Here is a 21938-nt window from a genome sequence, read left to right as displayed (position 1 = left end):
AATATTCAACATGGCGTCCAAAAAAAGATTAACATAGCCATGAAATTAGTGTACAAAAATTGAAAGAAAAAAAAAAAACAATTTTGCAATTCGCCACCAAGTCGACGAAGAAAAGTCTTCAAACAATCTTTTCTGTTTCTGTCTTTTACAACTTTGTCCTTCACAGTCAATTTTCAACTGTCCAGTAGCAGCTCCATTCTTTTTGCTGTCTGTATCCAGCAGTCGATTGCAATTTCTGTAATTTTTTACAGTCAACTATAATCCCTGACTCATGTTGTTTCTTTATTTTTTTTCGAAGTCAATTTAAAATTTTTCAATTTCGAGAGGAATAATTTTTTTTGAATAGCCAGTCTAGTGTCTATTATACACTTTTCATCACTTTATGTTACATCCAAATTAATCAAAAAATTTATAAAAAAATCGATTTTAACTCCTTGAAGGGGCCTTTGGGGCACGGGTTAATATTAAAATGAGGAACGGATTTCACGTTCAAAAAACATTTTTTTAGTTATTTCGAGTCAATTTAAGGGGTAGGAGAAAAAAATCTTTTTTTCAACAATATCAAGGGCCGCCCTAATATATATGACGCACTGATAATCCCTAAATCTGTCGCGCTTCGAAAGATTGTCAAAGCATCGGACTGATGTTTGAAGCTCATAATGTAGTATGGGCGGTATGCAACACAACTTATCTCTCAGAGATCGACCCCCACTCCCATTTTAGTATATTGCAGAGTATAAATAACGTTGCACTGAAATAGAAATAATCAGTCCGCGAGGAACTTCCCTTGGGTAACGCACAGCTGCATTTCACCGCGGTTATCGCTTTCTACATTGTGGGTACACTCAACCGCGCCAGAAACCATGAGCGCAACGAATAAGGTAGGCTTGTTTCCACATATACGTACATTATTTTTTGCTGTGCAAAACAAATCGGTAAAAGTAAAAAAAAAAAAAAAATCTCCCAAGAATTTGTTCCTTCGCGTATTGAGAGCAGACGTGATTTAGAAAATTACTGTGTCGTTGGATCGTTGATAAAGATGCGACTTTTTTCTGTCGTAATTTAAAAACGATTCCATATTTCTGAAGAAAATTTTTAGTCAGTGGGATCGTGTTGAAAAAATTTTGACGAAATCTTTCGAATGGTTCCTGAAATATCAGAGATTTTCTTCGTGTATTGCAAGTGTCATTATCGGGTTTTACGTGCATGCCGATAATTCATCGTAGTCGAGTCATAGCTGGAGTATCGGAGGGCTATCTGGTTGTAGCATCGTACGGCCACTTTCATGTAAGCGCAAGTGTCGCGAATGTACGATGTGTAGACATCTCTGTAGAATAATGTGTTATAAACAACATATAATTTGAGAGAATCGTACAACATTCGTAAACTTTTAAAACATTTCTTTTATCACCGATCATCAGCTTATAGATTAGAATTTTTGTAAAAACAGTCGAGCGGAAACACTTCCGGATAAAACTGTATTCGAAAGTCGAAACTTCACATTTTTAGGATAGTGATAAAGAGGCGGAAATACCAAGCAATGATGACGGAGAAAATCCAGGCGGCTCGAAGGGTGACGATGGCAGAGGAAATCCAGACAACGCGGAGGATGACGATGGCGATTATGAAAATTTAGACGACACGTCCGATGAAGATAGCGATTATGATAATCCAGAAGACGCGGAGGATGACAATAGCACTGAAAATCCAGGCGGCTCGAAGGGTGACGGTGGCAAAGAAAATCCAGGCGCCACGTACGATGAAGATGGCTCAATTTTGTATTGTTCAGATAAGCTTCCAAAGGAAACGATTCTTATCGATCATGCTAGAGTTTCAGTTTCGACGTTTTGAAACGTCTGCTTGTGCTTCCTTCACATCGCCATACGTCACTTACTTTCCTATGAAAATAACTATAGACTCGTTGATAATGTTGCGATGTTGAAAATTGTACCTTTAGATAGAAAATCTGTAAGTTTTTACTATCAATACTACCAATATTGAAATGATGATTTCTTTCGAAACGTCGCAGGCCTGGACAAGAGATAGCAGGGGAAGGCAAGTTCGTGTGGAAAGATTTAGATCATAACGGCCCATATTTCCCGCCAGAATACAAGCCGTTACCCGATAATGTTCATTTATATTACGGCAATGATCAGCTGAAATTGGATCCGAAGACCGAAGAGATGGCTACATTGTATGCGAAAATCTTGGATAAGTTGGAGCGTGAAAGTGCGGAAACGAGGACAACTTTCAACAAAAATTTCTTCGAGGACTGGCAAAAGACGATGACGGATGAGGAGAAGTTGAAGATAACTGATTGGTCCGAGTGTAATTTTCACGAGATGAAAAATCACTTGGCAAAAAAGGGAGCGGAGAAAAAGTTAACACCTCAAGAAGTGAAGGACTTTGAGTACTGTATGCTCGACGGAAGGGAAGTGGAAGTTGAGAACTGGCAAATCAAGGAACCTCGGTGTCACTTCCCTAAAAAATCGGAGAAAGATGAAAACATTGGAAGGATAATAAAGCGGGTGAGAGTTGCAGAATTGTATCTTTGTGAAATGTAATAATTTGGTACAACGTGCTCCATTTATTCATCTCACGTTTCAGGTGGTGCCCAAAGACGTCATCGTAAACTGTTCTTCCACATGCGCTCTGGCGAAGAATCAGAGAGACAAATGGTTGAAGGTGATTCACAAACAGAACCTGAAATACCTGGCGAAGTGGAGATGTAATGTAACGAACAAGTGGAATTACATGAACCTGAACTATATTTTCTCGCGTCCCAAAATATTTGGGTTAGCATCAGAACTGTCAAATAATATCCAAAAGTTTCGGGAAACGTATTGGAAATGTTTAGAAAGCGACGACAAGGATGAAAACTCGATGGGTGTCGTTCTGTACATTGTTGACAAATTTTCCATCCGGAGTGGCACTCAGAATGCCAAAAGTCCGAAAGGTTCAACGGGTGTTTGCACGTTAAAAAAAAGCCACATCACTTTGAAAAAGAAGTTTTCCGTTACCTTTAACTTTATCGGTAAGACAAGCTTCTGGTAATGGCATATACTTATTATTACATGTTTGGCTTAGCCACCGTCAAGTCCTTCATACGTCACGGTTAATTTTTTTTTCATTCGTAGGTAAGTGCGGCAAGACGTACCAGAAAACAGATACGGTGGAACCAAAGGTCTACGAGATTTTGCAAGAATTGCAAAAAGACAAAGACTCCGAGTACCTCTTTCCTCGCATAGATGCGACTGACGTTAACAACCGTTTGAACACAATAATGCCAAATCTTACTATAAAGGTGTTCAGAACGTACAACGGATCGCTGAGAATGCAGAATGAGCTCGAGAAGGCGACACGGGATGTCGCCAAAGGAATATCCACAATCACGGTGTATAAAAAAGCGTTGGAAATAGTAGCTGCATATTTGAATCATCAACGAGCCGCTTCAAGCTCCGGGAATCAAAATTCGAACGAGTTATCGGGAAGGATGGCCGCGATAGAAATAAACGAAGATTCCGAGACTTCGCCAACGTCAGTATTTTATTATAGGAACTTTACCCTCTGAAAAAAAACGAAAGAGCAAGCTAATGGTTGATTTTCAGGGAGAAGACTGGTGAACTACCGGAGGGAATGGAGTGGAATTTACAGAGCACCAAGCAGTACTACATAGATCACCGAGTCGTGATTTTGTGGTTGGTTACTCCGAATTGTACCTCAACGCTTGTTCATGATACACAAGCTTCATGTTTCGTCTGATAAGTGTTAGTAATATTCGAAAACTTTTTCCAGGTGCAAGAAGAACGGGATCCCAATAGAAGATATCTACACTGAGGAAAAACGCAAATCCTATGAATGGGAAATTGGCGAGGTCGAAAAGTTGGTGAAAGAAAATACATCATTCCAGACTTTTTATTATTATTATATAAAAGTATTCGATTGTAAATACTTGCCGATGAATTAAAGTAATCAAGTCGCTGGTGTCCAGTTCTTAACAATTTTGTCATTTTCAAACCTGACATTTTAGGTAGAATTACAAGATGTGCAGTGTGAGTAAATTGTTAGTCAACGTAACTGAAATCGCTATGATAATTTAGCGGGTAAAGTGCATTTTCAGATTGGTCTCAGAATGCATGGTGATTAATTATTTAGTGGTGGAAAGGATAAAAAGACATGAGATTGACCACTGTATATATGTTATATATATTGTTACAAAGGGTGAAGTCACCTGTTTTGCCCCTTTTTAATGATCTAGTAGTCATCATAGATAAAAGACGTTTATAGACCTCTTATGTCTTTCAAAAGAATAAGGTTGCTGCGTCAACCAACATTATTGTAAAAACAGTCTTGTTTCAGACTTAAAACCAGAAACACGTACCCTGCAATTAAAGCTTTTTCACGACATTTATTTACGCCTTTGATTTTGGCTTGATAATCAAACTCACGAATCCATATCTATTTCCGTAACGTCCAAGAACGTTACAATATTTATATAATGAATGTTATACATTTGCATATAAATACTGTAACCTACTGAGCGTTTAAATAATTTAAGCACGCGGTGAAGTATTTGTGACTGTGAAAGGCGCGAATTGGAGAAACTGAGTTTACCAATTCCTCATATTTTTTTACATTTTGTAAGAAAATAGTTTATGTATGTCTAATTTACAACGAACGATAAGTCATTGTTACCAATAAAAGTATGAGGAAAGACTGAATAATAATATAGAACTATGAGAAAAAAGAGCTTGGGTTGATTTTCGCACCGACTACGCAACACGGTATGAACTTAACGGTTTAAGAAAGATGAATAAATAGATGATACGATTGCAAACTACAATCAAACGGATGGTAGTTGATCCGGGTGCTTGGATGTCGACGGACCTCCACGTACTTGGTTTTCATCGTCGTTTTCCTGTAGCCTTTGAATCCGGAAGTTGGCGTCATTCCAGTATTGAACTTCGCCGTCTGCCCAGATGGCGTAGGCCAGAACCGTGACCAAGTAAACTGCGAAGGTGATCCAGAAGACGATCCTCCATTCCTGAAGAGTCTGATTCGGCGTGAGAACGCCGACCGCGTAGGGTGCGAGGACTCCAGCAACGGCGACGACCGTCGTCGTCATGGCCATCAGCGTTCCCGAGTAGTTGGGACTGAGATCGAGGGCGTTAACCATGGTGCTAGGGTACATAAGGCCCATCAGGCCCATACCGACGGTGAAAAGGGTTACAACAAGGATGCGATCGCATCCGGCGTAGGACGCGGCGATGAGGAAAACCGCAGGTCCTGCTGAGGCGATGGTCGCGCAGACCTTGCGCAGGTTCGTCCTAGAGATCCTGTCCTTCGCTATCAACCAGTCAGCGAACCAGGACGAGGCGATGCCGCTGACCCACATCGCGAGGAGAGGAAGAGCCGAGAGGAAGCCGTTCGCCTGTATCGAGAACTTGAGGACGCTGCTCATGTACTTCGGAAGGTCGGTTACCATCGTTTGGAAGCCAAAATTCTCGCCAACCTTAGCAATCAGCAAGGCCCACATCGGTGCCGAGGTCAGGATCTGCCTCCATGGCGTCGGTCCCGTTTCTTTGTGCGTGTGCTCGACCATCGCGTCGTGCAGGTACTTCTTCTCCTGGTCGGATATGAACGGGTGTGAGTCAGGGTAGCTGGAGCAGAGTAGAATCCAGGCCAGGAACCAGACCACGCCGAAGGCTCCGAAAACGTAGAAGACCACTGGCCAGCCCATCGAGGAATTGTGGATCAGGACTCCCGACAAGGCTGTTCCCACCACCGAGCCAACCTGCATACCTGCCATCACTACCGTCCCGATTTTCGACCTCTCTTGTGGCGGTGCCCATTGGGCTATCAGCACGTTCACCGCAGGGTAAGTTGTTCCCTCACCAAAACCCATCAGAATTCGGAGAACTATCAGACCCGTCGCGTCGAACGCTTCGACCACCGATGGTGTGAGCATTGTGAATATAGCCGTGGCCAGAATGCCGATACCGAGAGTGTACTTCCCTCCAAATTTGTCCGCAAGTATTCCTCCCGGTATTTGGGTGATGATGTAACCCCAGAAGAAACTCGACAGGATGATTCCCTGAAAAGTGATTCAAGGGTTCAACAGATTTGTCCAATTCTGGTTGACCTCACGCCTTCGAGTCCTGATAGTTGGCAAGGTTGGTTCGTTTTTTATCTTTTTTTTTTCACGGTTCTATGGGAAAAATTTGTTGTACATTAGTTTTTTTTTTTTTTTTGTAAATTAGTTCTAAGTAATCGTTCACCAATCAACGGCAAAAAGCGCCTAACAATTCCGCAGTTGGTTATCCTCGTCTTTTATCCGAAATAGGAGTGTCGCATCACCTTGATATCCTTGTTTCGTTTTCAGTATTTATTTTTATGAACAATAATTCATTGGAACACGATACGAAATACATAAAACAATATATTATAGAAAGGCCCGTAAGGTATAGACATAAAAATAAATAAAAAATATTACAATAATTGGTAACGACCTCGAAACGTTTTCCTATCTCCTTCAGCTTTTACGATAATTTTTTTTCAGCAAAAAAGTTAAATTAAATGAACGACCCCGATGTACAAGCTTCGTTAAAAAGTAGTTACGGTTTTTCAGTGTTTCTGGTATTCACGAAGTTTTGGAAGACTGAAACTGCTTCCGATTATACTTTCCCTTCTTCGCTAACGACGATCTCTTTTCCAGCAATGACAAAATGGGATTGTACTCACCTGCGTATATTCATCCCAATCGTAAGCGCCTTTGCCGCTCGAACTCGAGGATGTTGACTCGGATGCTGGACAAGTCTCGTCGGAACTTGTGCTATTGGACGCGTCGGACGTTCGCACCATCTCCGTGATGGCTACGTTCAGGCAGATTCGCATCGAGAAGGCGTTGGAAATAGCGAGACATCCCATTACTGCAAGTATCCATCTCTGAGATATTCGAGAACCTGGAAAGAATCCGGAAAAATCTTGTCACCAGTTCAACACCGACATCATCGAATATACAACGGTGTCAAAAATGGAACGAGAAGAAAGGTGACCGATTTGTTTTTCATACAAGCTAAATGATCAGGTTACTTACGGTAAAATCACGATACCGTAAACAAAAAAATTTACTTTTAATAAAATACAGATCCAGCCTCCAGTTCTACCGATTCACGGAAGTATAAAAGATCGATAATTAATTTATACGATTGTTTGTCTTTGAGACACTTGAGTTTGATCTAATAACTAATTGATTATCAACTGTTGTAGGAATTATCGTACAGGCGAATAATTGTAAACAGTCGATTGCTTGAGGCAAAATTTAAAGTACACGGTTGTGTTTTGATTTCCATTGATACGTTAATAGATTACCTGAATAAGTGCGATATAAATGGATGAATATTTTTCACAAACACGCAGTTTTTCATTGACGAATGAAAATATTGATGCGAAAATTATCATTTGATAGACAATATTTTATTACTATATACGTAATTAATTTTTATCGTGATGAAATTATCAAACATTTATATACAGAAGATAGAATTGACTTACAGCAGATTTTCCACGATGAGAACATAATCCTCAATGCTGCATTGCATCCGACGAAAATTGAGTCCAACAAATCGTAAAAACGGAAACGGAACACAAAATTTTTTCCCCAACAAGATATCCGTCCAATGATCTTTCAAAATGACAATTAAAACTATCGACTAGACAGATACGATCGTCTACTCGACGCGTTTAGCAAAGGTCTGTATCGAACACCTCGATGTGATTCTGCTATCAGACGACGATATTGTGATTGGACGACTCGTATATCGACGTCGATACTTGACAATGCGGTGTCGCAAGTACTTGTCGCAATTTGAAGGTTGAATTGTTTTCATTCTTTTAATTTCATTGCATTGACTTTCGTACGTTGTAACACGTAATTGTGTGAGAAAAATTTCGCACACTCGATGAAAGCGTTATCAATTATACGGATTGAAACGAATACAAGATCAAACGTAAATAAACGACCGAAGGATTAGTATAACAGCCACGCACTTGGCATGTTTACCCTGTGGCGAATAAAATTTGGTGGTATACAAATTTATTCCCGGGACGCGTTCGTGTGTACGGTAATTATTTATTATACGTACATCCGCGTAAATAAGTCGGTAGTTGATTAGCGAGTATAATTGCGCGAGAGTTTATTAAGGAGATGGCAAGCACTGCAGAGTCAGATAATGAATGTTTGCATATTTTTTCACAAGTTCGAAAGATCGATTACAACGAAAAACTAGAGAAATATTGCGAAGCTTGTTATTAAAAAACTAATGCCCAAAATAATGAAGAGTAAAATAAAGATTTCGGTGATTTTTGTCTTACGTTTGAAAAAGAAATTAGCTTCAGAGTATGAAAGTAAAAATTGTAGAAGTAGATTCGAAAGAAAAATTAGTTGGTATCGTTTTCATTAATTAAGAAATTCTTGTTCATACCTGAAAGCTGATTTGCATTTCCAGTAACTTGGAATGAAGTGAAACGTACCAGTTAAACAAAAAATCGATTTAATTTGTTCTTGTAACATTCTTTTAATACAATTATCCGACAATAACGTAATTTTGAAAGTAGAACGGAATGTAGAGTTACGTTTTCTGTGGTGTTAAATTCATCGTCTGTGTTGATCAGATAAAGACAGGCTGTTGGTGCTCGTAATCTGAAAATCAAAAATACTGCTGATAAGTTGTTGGAATTTTATTGTACAATTGTCGCCGAATCATCGACTCGTTCATTATGCGTGGATTGTTAGGATCAAGACTCTACGGTACAATTCTTGAGATTATTACGAGAGTGTTTTACTGTAAGGCTTTTTCAGATTGAGATAATAAAATAGCTTGCAAAACTGTTTGATTTCATTGATTAATTACTCGTGCAACGCTTGTTTACGTTATGATTTGATTTTCTCCAAGGTCGACGTTTTCAATTTACGTAATTTTTAACCGCGTAACAATTCTTCCAATCGATCGTTCCATTTTTTTTTCAACGGTCAACAAATCTCCATATAATACATACATCGTGAATTATGAGTAAAACAACAGTTGATTATTGTACATACACACGTCGCTTGACAAAGATTAATAAAGTTTTCAAACAAAATTATTTTGAGACTCGCAATTTAAATCCTGGTCAACGCATTGAAGTGCAATCGGCTAATCACTACGAATTAAACCATTAGTGGATTTCAGGTAATCCAGATTTCTTCGTCATCCATGATTGCTTCCTTGTTCCGATGCTCGTTGTTATTCTGCAAGAAATAAAAATTTACGTAGCTACGCATCTTTGATGTTCTACTTTGGAAGTGTGCAATCAGCAATTAAGAAGTTTAAAATCCAGACCCTTACACGTTATTTTGAATCCTTCAACCAAGGTCAACACCTGACGCAGCGAGTAACGGAAGCCCAACCGACGCGGTTCCGTGTTTACGTTGCGAATCGGTCAGCGTCGGTCGGAACTCAACGAAGCGTCATTTGCGTACGGCGATCGCGCGCGGCGCCACGCAGTCTGACGGCGTCGCGACGCTTACCGCGTGATATTCGGCGTCCGTGTGTGCGTGCGTGTGTGTGCGTGTGTGTGTGTTTTTTCTTTCCGTGTTTTTTGATAACCGAACGTGTATCTACGCTGTTGAAAAGTTCTCTATGGACTTCTTCCCATACACCGAATGGGAAGTTTTATTCGGATACGGAACAGTGAATTCTCCATACATTTGCTGTTTATTCAATTTGAAAATACAATAAAATTTGGTAAATTCCAATAACTTTTTTGTGTTTTTCTGTTTTTTATAAATTTTAGTAAAATCAAAAATTTTCATAGTAAATTTAAGACAAACGCATAGTGATTTACCGAATTTGTAAATTTGCAACCTAACTTTCGTAAATTGACGATCTTTTTGTACGGTAAATGAGTAGTAAATTCGTAATAATTTTCAACAGCGTGCGCAATGTCAAGTGGCGAATACGTGCGAGTGACGATCGGATGCGATCCATGCCTGGCGAATCGAGCTGCTCCAATCAATTTCATCTGCTGCAGACACCACAGAGGTGAGTCGAGTCGTGTTTATGGTACGAATATCTGCCTCTCGTAGATTTCTCTGTAGGAACCTGTTGCGTTGCGATTTCCCTGTCTCGTCGTGATGCTGTCCAGCAATTAGGTATCTTATTTTGATCGAGATGAGACAGCTCGTTGCATCTGTTCCGCTGGGCGCGATGCTTCGTTGCCTGTTGTTGTTATTCCTGCTGGTTGCTCTCGATTCGGGGATTGGTAGTTCTGAGACTGATTTTTCACTGCACATCGTGAAATTGCTCGATTTTTTTCTTTTTTTTTTCCAAAATGTAAATTTCGTCAAATTGCTCAGTTTGTATCTTATTTCTGAAATTGCACGTCCTGACGCGATACTGACTATGAGCTCAATTTAGTATCACGATTTCCCTGCGTATGTTTCGAATGATTAAAAACTGACATCGAGTATATCCCGAATGTTGGTGGTGTACAAAGTAATAGCGTGATACTATTCGGAAGTACATTTGTATTTCAAATTAAGTGCGTCTTGTAAAAGTCTGTAGAAACTTCACACAGACGGTGTGTGATGAAACGTTTATTGCTGATAAGTTTTACCGTGACAAGGAATTAACGTAATCCAATTGACTGGAGGTACGCGAATGACTATTGAATGAGTAAAAGTTAGCAAAAAAAGTAACCCAGTAAACGGAACACAGTTTAATCAATGCTGATCAACCACTACTCCATGTGGGACTTTCTTTTACAAACCGAACACCTTTCTGACCGACACATTTTTGATTCAGCAGATTTTTTTTGCGGATTCTACATCGAAAAAAAGAGATACGTCTTCTAGGATTCTTTTTTCTTCACATATTTTGGAAAATAGAGAGGGTCGAAAATTTGAGAATCTGGCGGATTTCGTCTTGGAGACCGATTTTAAAAAATTCGTAACTCCGGTTGTAATTGAGCTAGAAACTTTTATATTTTTTCATTCTAAATTGAAATGAATGAATTTTAATATAAAAATTATCTCATTAAAAATTATTAACAAGTTCATATTGTTATAAATAATGGTGTAAAATCTTCGATGGATTAGCGATCACGGACGTAATTAGTATGGATCATTTTTGAAAGTTGGATATAAATTTTCGCACGCAGGGCTAATATTCTAGGTGAAAATATTGCTTTAGATAAGTCAAATTTAAAATTAATAAATTTTTTAAGAACATTGTCCCGCACGATTAGCCAAATTAATCGGTTAATAAATCAGTCGGTCGATTTTTTGCTGGCTATATCTTCTGCATCTCATCTGTTTATCTTTTTTTTTTTTTGTTGATTACACGGATATTATCAATCGCGCAGATCTGTCATAATCGACTTACGATTCTATGCGCCCAATCAAGGGTATTCAAGACGTTTCTTATCTCCGGATCCGATGCAATGCGAATGGTGGCAATAAAGATTGCGCTATCTCGTGACTGCAATAAAATCAATCCGGCTATCTGTTTCGTTGTGAATTTTAATTCCTGCTTTTTGTTTCTTCTTTTGAATTCATATTCATCTGAAAACAACGCTTGATGTGTAAATAACGATTCAGCATTTCTGTTTTTCTTACACCTGAATTTTATATTCAATTGAACATTGTGAAACGTTTCAAAGTATTTGACAGTTTCACAGCGTTATAATTTTTGCAGAAAAATAGGAAACAGAGAAGAAAAATCGATCATTGTGCAATGTTTTAATACTTGCAGTTTAAACAAATATTTGAAACAAAATCATTGCGTGTTGATCTTTGCTGTGAATGAGATATAATATAGAGATTATTTTAAAACCGTGATAAGAACAAGGAAATGTAACTTCTCATGTTTCAAGTACGCAAATATTGATAATGAATTTGTTTTCACTGTTGATACTGGAATTTGCACTTTGTGTATGTTAAAAGCCCAATTGCCAAGTGCGAATTTGGATTTGAATTTAATTGTGCTCATATGCAATGTTGGTAGCTCTTGATTTGCAATTGACATTTTCGAGGATTACCGATGTACACATGCTTGTGTCCAGAGGATAGTGAATCAGACCATGAATCTCGATTAGTCCAATAGTAAAACGTTTTCATCGAAGATGGAGGATGGAGGGGTGAAAAAAAATTGTGAGATGATCGAGGATTAAGTATTTTTCAATTCGAGGCTATCCGATACTGAATAAAAGGCATTTTGGCGCGAGAATCTCCATTTAACTTGACCGCAGTTCAACCGTCACGTCTGACTTTGTATCGTTTTCAACTTTTTGTTCCGTCACCGGTTGTTTGTCAAGTCCGAGTCGAAAATCAGGGTCATTCCAGTACTGAATCTCTCCGTCGCCCCAGATAACGAAGACGATATTCGACTGTAAAAAGAAGCCAAAGCAGATCCAGAATACGACTCTCCACTCGGAAAGCGTCTGATTCGGCGTTAGAACGCCGACGAGATACGGAGCGGCTATCCCTGTCAGACTAGCGGTCGTCAACATAATTGCCATGACGGTTCCAGAGTGGTTGGGACTCAAATCCATTGAGTTAATAAGCACCCCGGTGTTATATGGGCCCATGAAACCCGTGCCGAGCACAAAGAGAACGATGACAACGACGCGGTTACAGCCAACGTAGGAAGCCGTGATGATGAAAATGGCCGGCAGGACCGAGGCGACGGTGGTCCAAAACTTCCTGACGTTCGTGATACTCATTTTCCGTGTCTTTATGAACCAGTCGGCAACCCATGACGACGCAATGCTCGCGATCCACATGACGAGGTATGGAAGAGCCGACAGAAAGCCGTTTGACTGAATCGAGAAGTTGAGGACGTTGCTCATGTAAAGAGGAAGGTCAGTCATCATGGTGAAATGACTGAACCCGTGCCCGATACCCGCACCCACCATAGCCCAGACTGGAACTGAGGTCAGAATGTGTCGCCAGGGTGTCGGTACCAGCTCTTTTTTGCAGTTTGTCGCTTTCCGCAAGAAGTTCTTCTCCGACTCGGTTATGAAGGGGTGAACGTCCGGATTGTTGTAGCAGAGCAAGACCCACGCAAAGAACCAGAGCACACCGGCTGCACCAAAGACGTAAAATACCAGCGGCCAACCCATGGATGAATTTTGGATCAGAACTCCGGAGAGCGCCGTGCCCAGCATGTTTCCAAGCAAGATTCCTGATGTCACTACCGTTCCGATGATCGACTCTTCGCCCGGCGCGGACCATCGGGGTACGAGCTCTGCCATTGCTGGTATAGTCGTTCCCTCCCCTAAGCCCATTAGGAAACGGAGCACTATCAGACCCGTCGAGTCGAACGCTTCGACCACCACCGGTGTCAGAAGAGTGAATATGGCACTCGTCAAGATACCCAGACCCAGGACGTACTTTCCGCCAATTTTGTCAGCCAGCATTCCACCCGGAATTTGAGTGAACACGTAACCCCAGTAGAAGCTCGATAGAATCACTCCCTGCAATTTGATTAGTGGATTTGTTTTGTCGTGTGTTCAATTTTCGGGAAGCAGTGAAAGACGGTCACACGGACACCTGACCGAAAGCGAAACTTTGCCTTATCTTCACTTTGTTGCAGATTTGATTGAACATTTTTTGATAAAGCACTGTCTATTCAACAACACCGAAGACTCTAGAATTCAATATCAGCGGTCACCTGAATTAACGTGACATGATACCTTGCCAATAACGAAACTTAAATCCGTGTTTTCTTACTTGTGTATAAGTATCCCATTCGTAACTGCCACCGCTACCGGTACCCGAGGTTGTCGAATCGGATGCTGGACAAATTTCGTCCGAACTCGTACTGTTTGAAGTTTTCGCAGATACGACCATCTGCGTGATCGTTAGTGACAGAGATATTCGCATGGTGCAAACGTTCACACCTGCCAAACATCCCATCACTGTGAATACCCATCGCTGCGGTATCCTCGCACCTGTAGGACGATTATTATTTCCATCGACACGAGTATGTCAAACAGTTCGTGAGATTGTGACAACTTCTTCGAGAGTTTGGGTTTCTACCGGTTGCCATAATTACTTACAACAAAGTTTCCACGATGTAAGCATCTTTGAGACGTTAAAATTGAGTAGACAAGACCACTGAACCTTAGCCTTGAGAAGACTTCACCACAAAATCAATGTGAACACACGATTGTCACACTCTTCCGTGATAAACTGATTCTGAATATTATCCTCGTTTGATTGACTCCGTCGTCAATGAGGTGCAGACCTGTAGTGTTCCTATCTTGTGGTTAATAACCAGACTTATAAATTTGCGATCAAGATAACGGCGTGCGGATTGGACTCATGACGTGATTCTCAAATCATATACAGGCAAAAGACCTTCGGTTCAATCGCGATAAGCGTTGCATAACCTAAGTCTTCATCTTGTAGTATAACAGGAAAAATTGATTTAGCGTACTACGAAGACAAAGTTCTTCGGCACCGAGTACCTACTTCAGAGATTAATCTCAAGGGTTTGTTCGTCAAAATGCTTCGATATTGTTTCTCTTATTATCTATTATTAATTATGATCTAAAATTGTTATACTAATCGATCCAATAGCCTAGCGATTATTCTTATTGTATCAATTGTGAGTAATCTTCTAGGACACAAGGCATATGAAGCTTCGAACAAGCGAAGTCAGCAATATGAATCTCAGCACAAATTGATAAATTTCAAGAAATGAACCGTTTTGATACAATATGAACAATATAACTCGTTACAATGCTAAGGTTTATCAAATCAATAGTCTTTGAGTGAGGATAATCAATTCCAGGAATTTGCTGATTTTCTTGCGAGTGTCGGCGCTTTTGTCGAAATTCTTCTCCGCATTGGAGTGCTGAAACTCATACGTGTCGTATGCTAATTGAACTCTAACTTTTATCGAAAATTTCCTCTTACCCCTTCGGTGTAATAATAATTGATCCGACTAAATCGTAATACTATTTCAAACTAAAATGAAACTAAAATTGATTCGTACTGCATGGTTTGAGTTTAAAATATGCTTTATTACTTGGATAGAATTAGGGTACAACAGTGTATATCATATGAACATCATCATGTCATCAGAATAGGTAGTAAAACTTTGACAAAAAAAAAAAACAGACAAACTCCAACACACATCTCGCCAACTTTCGGTAAATCCTGTTCTCTTCGCGTCGTTTATTACCAACCACGAGAAGGCTCGAATATTCCCATGTGCGGGAAGATCTGAAACAACGAATACGAGTGATGCGGATGAAAGTGTTAATTTTCCCACAGAAATTTCAAATTCTATGCAACTGCCCGGAATGCCATTGCAGTGTTCAAGATTAAAAATAGGATCACTAATTATTTAGTTGAGAATTTTATATCCGCCAAGATTACGTAACGGAACAAGAACGAGCGTCGCGGAGTTATCAAACAACATAAAAAAGTATTCATACTACGAATAAGACGCAAGGACAAACGTCGAGATATTGTGGTATTGATTCGAAAAAATTATGCTCTTCTCACGATCGGTCATACGTAGCTTGCTCTGGAGTAGAAGACCCAAAGTACTTTTATCAAATTGAACAGAACTGTATCGACAGTATGATGATTTAGGGCAGCTTTATAATTTATGTATTTAAAGGCTCGTTTGCTTTATCCAAATCTCATAGAACCTGGCTGGTTTTGTCCGAGCGAGCTACGAAAACTCAGCTAGTACCTGAACAAGGGGGGCGGTGAATTTGTTTTCCCGTCGAATAATATACCCAGTGATACAAATTTGATCTCTCACGATTTTGAATCATGTCCTTGCCGTCTTTTGACTTCGTGTTGCGTTGCGAAACTTTCTAAAGCGCAAACTACTCACCGCTGGATATCCTTCGAAGAAGCACTTCATCACTTCGTACGACATTTCGCGTCTATCCTCAATTTTCGAGTGCTCTTTCACGCATTTCTCCGCCAATGGTTTTGTCCCGGCGCGAACCGTGTCGTCGTCGTTGATCAGCACGAGGAACCCGGCAGTGTCGAAATCACCGTTTTCGCGGAACTGCGGACGAGAAAGGATTACGAACGATCGGAAGGCAAGAGGAATCGTTACTTATTCCCTGATTACAGCCAATCATTAAATTACCAAGTGTTTGCCCTCGAAGAAACATCTCAGGTAGCTCTTCACCTTTGGATTTGCAAAATAGGCCGCGTCTTCTGACTCTGGGTTTTCGAATGCATAGAAGAAAAAAGATTAAAACCAGTTTGTTCAGTGGGTTAGATTGACACGTAACATTCGAATCAACTGAGGTAAGAACTGGTGGTAGATTTCGTCGTGTTTCAGTAATGCGGAATTGCCAATAATTTTCACATCAAATAAGACCAACTCCAGACGATCCCGCTCCAAAAGCATTTTCAAACAGCGACTTGCGAAGTGAACTGAGTAGGATATTGAAGAATAAAGCAAGATGTTATTTTACCATGTTCCATGCCAGTTTCGGCGAAGCACTTCTCCCTGACTGCTGTATGAAAGTCACCCGGTTTTGCAAGGACAACCTGAAAATAAAAATCCTCACGTGTTAGATAGAATGGTCATCGAAATATGGATTTCAATTACCTCACTCGCGATGAACAAGCAGGCGAACGTTAGAAGAAAATAGTTCATCTTGGTTACTGGGTGCACAACGGAACGTTTTCGATTCACCAGAAATACAACTCAGTCGGACTGAACGTCGTGCTGTTGATGAGCAGAACTGACTTCCCTGTTGCGTTAGTCCCTGCTTTTATATCAAAAACATCACGGTCGTGATGGTCAAGTTTACACACTTGTGCTGTTAAATAAAAATAGTGTGCGTGGAGTCCACGTTCAAAGGTCAAAGTTCTCACTAATTAGTAGTATAGAGATAAATCTTTACTATTATTTTGTATTATTTTCATATTATGTACAACAATTGACTTCCGATGTGTAACAATGATTGATTCGCAATTGAATTTCACGGCACGCAAAAGCCCGGTCTAGATTTGCATTAAAATATGAAATTTCACGTCTGCCGGCGCAGCTTAAGTTTTCTACGGATGATAAAAAAAAGCGATTTCCTAAAACGCACACCTGAATAATTATGCCTCCTGAATTTTGAGTTTTTGTTGGTTCGATTTTCGATAATTCAATCATTGCGATCACAACCAATTGTGAAAATAATATCTATCGCGAAAGTTTCGTCACTCTACGAACTCATCCAATTACTGTAAGTGCCATCGACTATGATCAAAATCTTTCGTCGTTAATGTTCGTTTTCTTTCTCATTCGCAGCTTTCTTCATTTTTCGTGAAATTGTTTCTTATTGCATTATTTTGTTTCTTTTGTAGCAATTCATTTATTTATTTCGTTATCAGCGGCCAAAGCCCGTACAGAGTTGTACAAAAGAAAATTACTGTAAGAATATAGTAGGCGGAAAGCTCGCCTTGATAATTGAAAATAAAACATCCCGAATGACGCAATTGACGGCTATTCGTACGAAAAGACATGTTTCGAAGCATTATAGACGCAATAAGCCGTATTATCGTTGATACGATTAATAGCCGAAACCACGGTCTCTGACTCTGCTGCGCCTGTTGAACTTGCTGAATAACGCGTTGCATCTCATGTTGTTTGACAAAAGTTTCAAGGCAAAAACGACGTCGTTGTACTCGATGGAAAATTCCATCGTTGGTACGTTCAAGTACTCTCGAATAGCTTGGAAGTCGTGATCTGTAAATTGCATCGATGAGCCTATTTTATAAGCTACATGCCTTAAGAATTCCTCTATGATGCCACCTAACGCGTTTGATCGACAATGTTGTTCCGATCTCTAGATCACAGAAGCGTAACTTATCGTTGAATAAACATAGATACAATATAAAGTTCCGCTGGAAATATTTTTTTCACATATTCTGAAAAAGCAGGTCTATCTTAGTTGAAGATGTAATACTGGGGCGAAAAAAAATCTTTAAAAATTTTTTAAATGTCAAAAATGTAGGTTTCAAAATCCTTCTCAAGTTCACCATAGAATAAACCAAATAAAAATTTTCTCCCAAAGATACGGGGTTAATTTCCGGTGGCATAAAAAATATCCGAAAAATGGCTATGTTCAAAATTACATACCAGGTCCAAAAAAGTTTGCGACGATCTATTTTAACAATTTGTGGATATTTGATCAATCGTCTATTTCATTAATATCAAGAGTAAATGTGATAAATTTGTCATAAGTTACAATTTTGCCTATAAAAACAGGAGGTGAATTCGTACCCTCAGTTTTTTTCTTATGAGAATTCAGCATCACCTACGAATTAGGGGTACGAATTGACACCCAAGTTGACGGTTTGTTCATGAGGGGCAACACGGCTTTCTAAGCAACAGGTCAACGATTAAAAACTTGGGTATTATTTATTTAAAATACACAGTAAATTTTATGTATTGATTTAGTCTGCGCTTTTGACCTGGTAAACATTGACTTCCTGATAGGAAAACTCGCGCGTTACCGAATTAAAGACACTTTGCTCAGGAACATAGTGCAAAGTGTGAAAATGAGAAACTTTATATCTAATCCCATTTACGTTTTATTCGGTGTTGGCCTAGGCACACACCTGGGCCGATTACTTCTTTCTATTTTCATAATAAACGATATCTTCATGGCTATCGAGCAAAGTTCATTCCTTCTCTTTGCTGACAACATGAAGTTTTCAAAGCAAGTCCCTCGCAACAGTCCCTACGTCTCACTCAAATTCCGACTCGGCATAAGTTCTTTGTTTTCTTGGTGCTCGAAAATTGGCCTTGAATGTAATATCGACAAACGTTTTGTTATCTTCTTCGGTAGAACCGATCAGCCTCACAAACAATATTTTCCTAATAACATTGCATCGAAACAAGTAGAAATCGTTAAAGACCACGGGTTCATTTCCGACTCCAATTTGTCGTTCAACAATCTTGCCCAGTACATCAAAGCGAAGATTACTAAAACTATCAACATCATTGAATGCTTCACGACGAAATTCTGTGAACCTGATTCCTTCGGAACTTTATATTGTATCTATATTTATTCAACGATAAGTTACGCTTCTGTGATCTGAAGATCGGAACAACATTGTCGATCAAACGCGTTAGGTGGCATCATAGAGGAATTCTTAAGGCATGTAGCTTATAAAATAGGCTCATCGATGCAATTTACAGATCACGACTTCCAAGCTATTCGAGAGTACTTGAACGTACCAACGATGGAATTTTCCATCGAGTACAACGACGTCGTTTTTGCCTTGAAACTTTTGTCAAACAACATGAGATGCAACGCGTTATTCAGCAAGTTCAACAGGCGCAGCAGAGTCAGAGACCGTGGTTTCGGCTATTAATCGTATCAACGATAATACGGCTTATTGCGTCTATAATGCTTCGAAACATGTCTTTTCGTACGAATAGCCGTCAATTGCGTCATTCGGGATGTTTTATTTTCAATTATCAAGGCGAGCTTTCCGCCTACTATATTCTTACAGTAATTTTCTTTTGTACAACTCTGTACGGGCTTTGGCCGCTGATAACGAAATAAATAAATGAATTGCTACAAAACAAACAAAATAATGCAATAAGAAAGAATTTCACGGAAAATGAAGAAAGCTGCGAATGAGAAAGAAAACGAATATTAACGACGAAAGATTTTGATCATAGTCGATGGTACTGACAGTAATTGGATGAGTTTGTAGAGTGACGAAACTTTCGCGATAGATATTATTTTCACAATTGGTTGTGATCGCAATGATTGAATTATCGAAAATCGAACCAACAAAAACTCAAAATTCAGCAGGCATAATTATTCAGGAGTGCGTTCTAGGACATCGCTTTTTTTTAAATAATTAAAAATAAAAATAAAAACTATTAAAAATGATAGTAAAGATTTATCTCTATACTACTAATTAGTGAGAACTTTGACCTTTGAACGTGGACTCCACGCACACTATTTTTATTTGACAGCACAAGTGTGTAAACTTGACCATCACGACCGTGATGTTTTTGATATAAAAGCAGGGACTAACGCAACAGGGAAGTCAGTTCTGCTCATCAACAGCACGACGTTCAGTCCGACTGAGTTGTATTTCTGGTGAATCGAAAACGTTCCGTTGTGCACCCAGTAACCAAGATGAACTATTTTCTTCTAACGTTCGCCTGCTTGTTTATCGCGAGTGAGGTAAGAATCGAAAGTCATCCCCTCGTAGAGGAATTGAAACCCATGTTTCGATGACCATTCTATCTAACACGTGAGGATTTTTATTTTCAGGTTGTCCTTGCAAGACCAGGTGACTTTCATGTAGCAGTCAGGGAGAAGTGCTTCGCCGAAACTGGCATGGAACATGGTAAAATAACATCTTGCTTTATTCTTCAATATCCTACTCAGTTCACTTCGCAAGTCGCTGTTTGAAAATGCTTTTGGAGCGGGATCGTCTGGAGTTGGTCTTATTTGATGTGAAAATTATTGGCAACTCCGCATTACTGAAACACGACGAAATCTACCACCAGTTCTTACCTCAGTTGATTCGAATGTTACGTGTCAATCTAACCCACTGAACAAACTGGTTTTAATCTTTTTTCTTCTATGCATTCGAAAACCCAGAGTCAGAAGACGCGGCCTATTTTGCAAATCCAAAGGTGAAGAGCTACCTGAGATGTTTCTTCGAGGGCAAACACTTGGTAATTTAATGATTGGCTGTAATCAGGGAATAAGTAACGATTCCTCTTGCCTTCCGATCGTTCGTAATCCTTTCTCGTCCGCAGTTCCGTGAAAACGGTGATTTCGACACTGCCGGGTTCCTTGTGCTGATCGACAACGACGACACGGTTCGCGCCGGGGCAAAACCATTGGCGGAGAAATGCGTGAAAAAGCACTCGAAAATTGAGGATAGACGCGAAATGTCGTACGAAGTGATGAAGTGCTTCTTCGAAGGATATCCAGCGGTGAGTAGTTTGCGCTTTAGAAAGTTTCGCAACGCAACACGAAGTCAAAAGACGGCAAGGACATGATTCAAAATCGTGAGAGATCAAATTTGTATCACTGGGTATATTATTCGACGGGAAAACAAATTCACCGCCCCCCTTGTTCAGGTACTAGCTGAGTTTTCGTAGCTCGCTCGGACAAAACCAGCCAGGTTCTATGAGATTTGGATAAAGCAAACGAGCCTTTAAATACATAAATTATAAAGCTGCCCTAAATCATCATACTGTCGATACAGTTCTGTTCAATTTGATAAAAGTACTTTGGGTCTTCTACTCCAGAGCAAGCTACGTATGACCGATCGTGAGAAGAGCATAATTTTTTCGAATCAATACCACAATATCTCGACGTTTGTCCTTGCGTCTTATTCGTAGTATGAATACTTTTTTATGTTGTTTGATAACTCCGCGACGCTCGTTCTTGTTCCGTTACGTAATCTTGGCGGATATAAAATTCTCAACTAAATAATTGGTGATCCTATTTTTAATCTTGAAGACTGCAAAGGCATTCCGGGCAGTTTAAGTTTAAGTAGTTTTAGAAAATTAACACTTCCATCCGCATCAATCGTATTCGTTGTTTCAGATCTTCCCGCAGATGGGAATATTCGAGCCTCCTCATGGTTGGTAATAAACGACGCGAAGAGAACAGGATTTACCGATAGTTGGCGAGATGTGTGTTGGAGTTTGTCTGTTTTTTTTTTTGTCAAAGTTTTACTACCTATTCTGATGACATGATGATGTTCATATGATATACACTGTTGTACCCTGATTCTATCCAAGTAATGAAGCATATTTTACAGTCAAATTATGTATCCATTTTTTATAAATAAAAAGAAGTTAACAATTTGAAGGAATTGAAAGATTAAAAAAAAGTCACTAACATGAAGACGCGAGCTCACGCCCCACAGATTA

At 39.6% G+C, this 21938-nt stretch overlaps 5 protein-coding genes across 6 annotated transcripts; 2 read left to right on the top strand and 3 right to left on the bottom strand.

The window, feature by feature from the left end:
• Positions 1 to 770: 770 nt before the first annotated feature.
• On the top strand, positions 771 to 4411 carry LOC124223137 (DNA topoisomerase I, mitochondrial-like). The gene is made up of 7 exons (XM_046634866.2): positions 771 to 881; positions 1510 to 1754; positions 2030 to 2528; positions 2608 to 3034; positions 3138 to 3537; positions 3609 to 3698; positions 3796 to 4411. Exons 1-7 carry the CDS (start codon positions 864 to 866, stop codon positions 3965 to 3967), a joined length of 1851 nt encoding a protein of 616 aa, XP_046490822.1. The 5' UTR covers positions 771 to 863; the 3' UTR covers positions 3968 to 4411.
• On the bottom strand, positions 3795 to 7772 carry LOC124223138 (putative inorganic phosphate cotransporter). Its single transcript, XM_046634868.2, has 3 exons — positions 7555 to 7772; positions 6742 to 6962; positions 3795 to 6094 (listed from the first exon to the last, which is right to left on the bottom strand). Exons 1-3 carry the CDS (start codon positions 7577 to 7579, stop codon positions 4844 to 4846), a joined length of 1497 nt encoding a protein of 498 aa, XP_046490824.1. The 5' UTR covers positions 7580 to 7772; the 3' UTR covers positions 3795 to 4843.
• Positions 7773 to 9664: 1892 nt separating this feature from the next.
• Positions 9665 to 14270, bottom strand: LOC124223272 (putative inorganic phosphate cotransporter). Of its 2 annotated transcripts, none has more exons than XM_046635075.2 (3): positions 14101 to 14270; positions 13772 to 13992; positions 9665 to 13515 (listed from the first exon to the last, which is right to left on the bottom strand). In XM_046635075.2, exons 1-3 carry the CDS (start codon positions 14123 to 14125, stop codon positions 12274 to 12276), a joined length of 1488 nt encoding a protein of 495 aa, XP_046491031.1. In that variant the 5' UTR covers positions 14126 to 14270; the 3' UTR covers positions 9665 to 12273. The 2 variants fall into 2 exon arrangements, with proteins under 2 accessions (XP_046491031.1, XP_046491033.1); XM_046635077.2 differs by having other exon boundaries at positions 13772 to 13941.
• A 778-nt stretch (positions 14271 to 15048) lies between these two features.
• LOC124223273 (uncharacterized) lies at positions 15049 to 16757 on the bottom strand. Its single transcript, XM_046635078.2, has 5 exons — positions 16632 to 16757; positions 16495 to 16570; positions 16161 to 16237; positions 15897 to 16076; positions 15049 to 15271 (listed from the first exon to the last, which is right to left on the bottom strand). The coding sequence occupies exons 1-5, from the start codon at positions 16677 to 16679 to the stop codon at positions 15227 to 15229; spliced, it is 426 nt and encodes a 141-aa protein (XP_046491034.1). The 5' UTR covers positions 16680 to 16757; the 3' UTR covers positions 15049 to 15226.
• Positions 16758 to 20094: 3337 nt separating this feature from the next.
• LOC124223118 (uncharacterized) lies at positions 20095 to 21758 on the top strand. Its single transcript, XM_046634840.2, has 5 exons — positions 20095 to 20226; positions 20317 to 20392; positions 20650 to 20726; positions 20811 to 20990; positions 21610 to 21758. The coding sequence occupies exons 1-5, from the start codon at positions 20179 to 20181 to the stop codon at positions 21652 to 21654; spliced, it is 426 nt and encodes a 141-aa protein (XP_046490796.1). The 5' UTR covers positions 20095 to 20178; the 3' UTR covers positions 21655 to 21758.
• Positions 21759 to 21938: the final 180 nt, after the last annotated feature.

Source organism: Neodiprion pinetum, chromosome 7 (genome assembly GCF_021155775.2).
Source record: "Neodiprion pinetum isolate iyNeoPine1 chromosome 7, iyNeoPine1.2, whole genome shotgun sequence".
Taxonomy (NCBI): Eukaryota; Metazoa; Arthropoda; class Insecta; order Hymenoptera; family Diprionidae; genus Neodiprion; species Neodiprion pinetum.
This window is presented reverse-complemented; position numbering and strand designations above follow the sequence as displayed.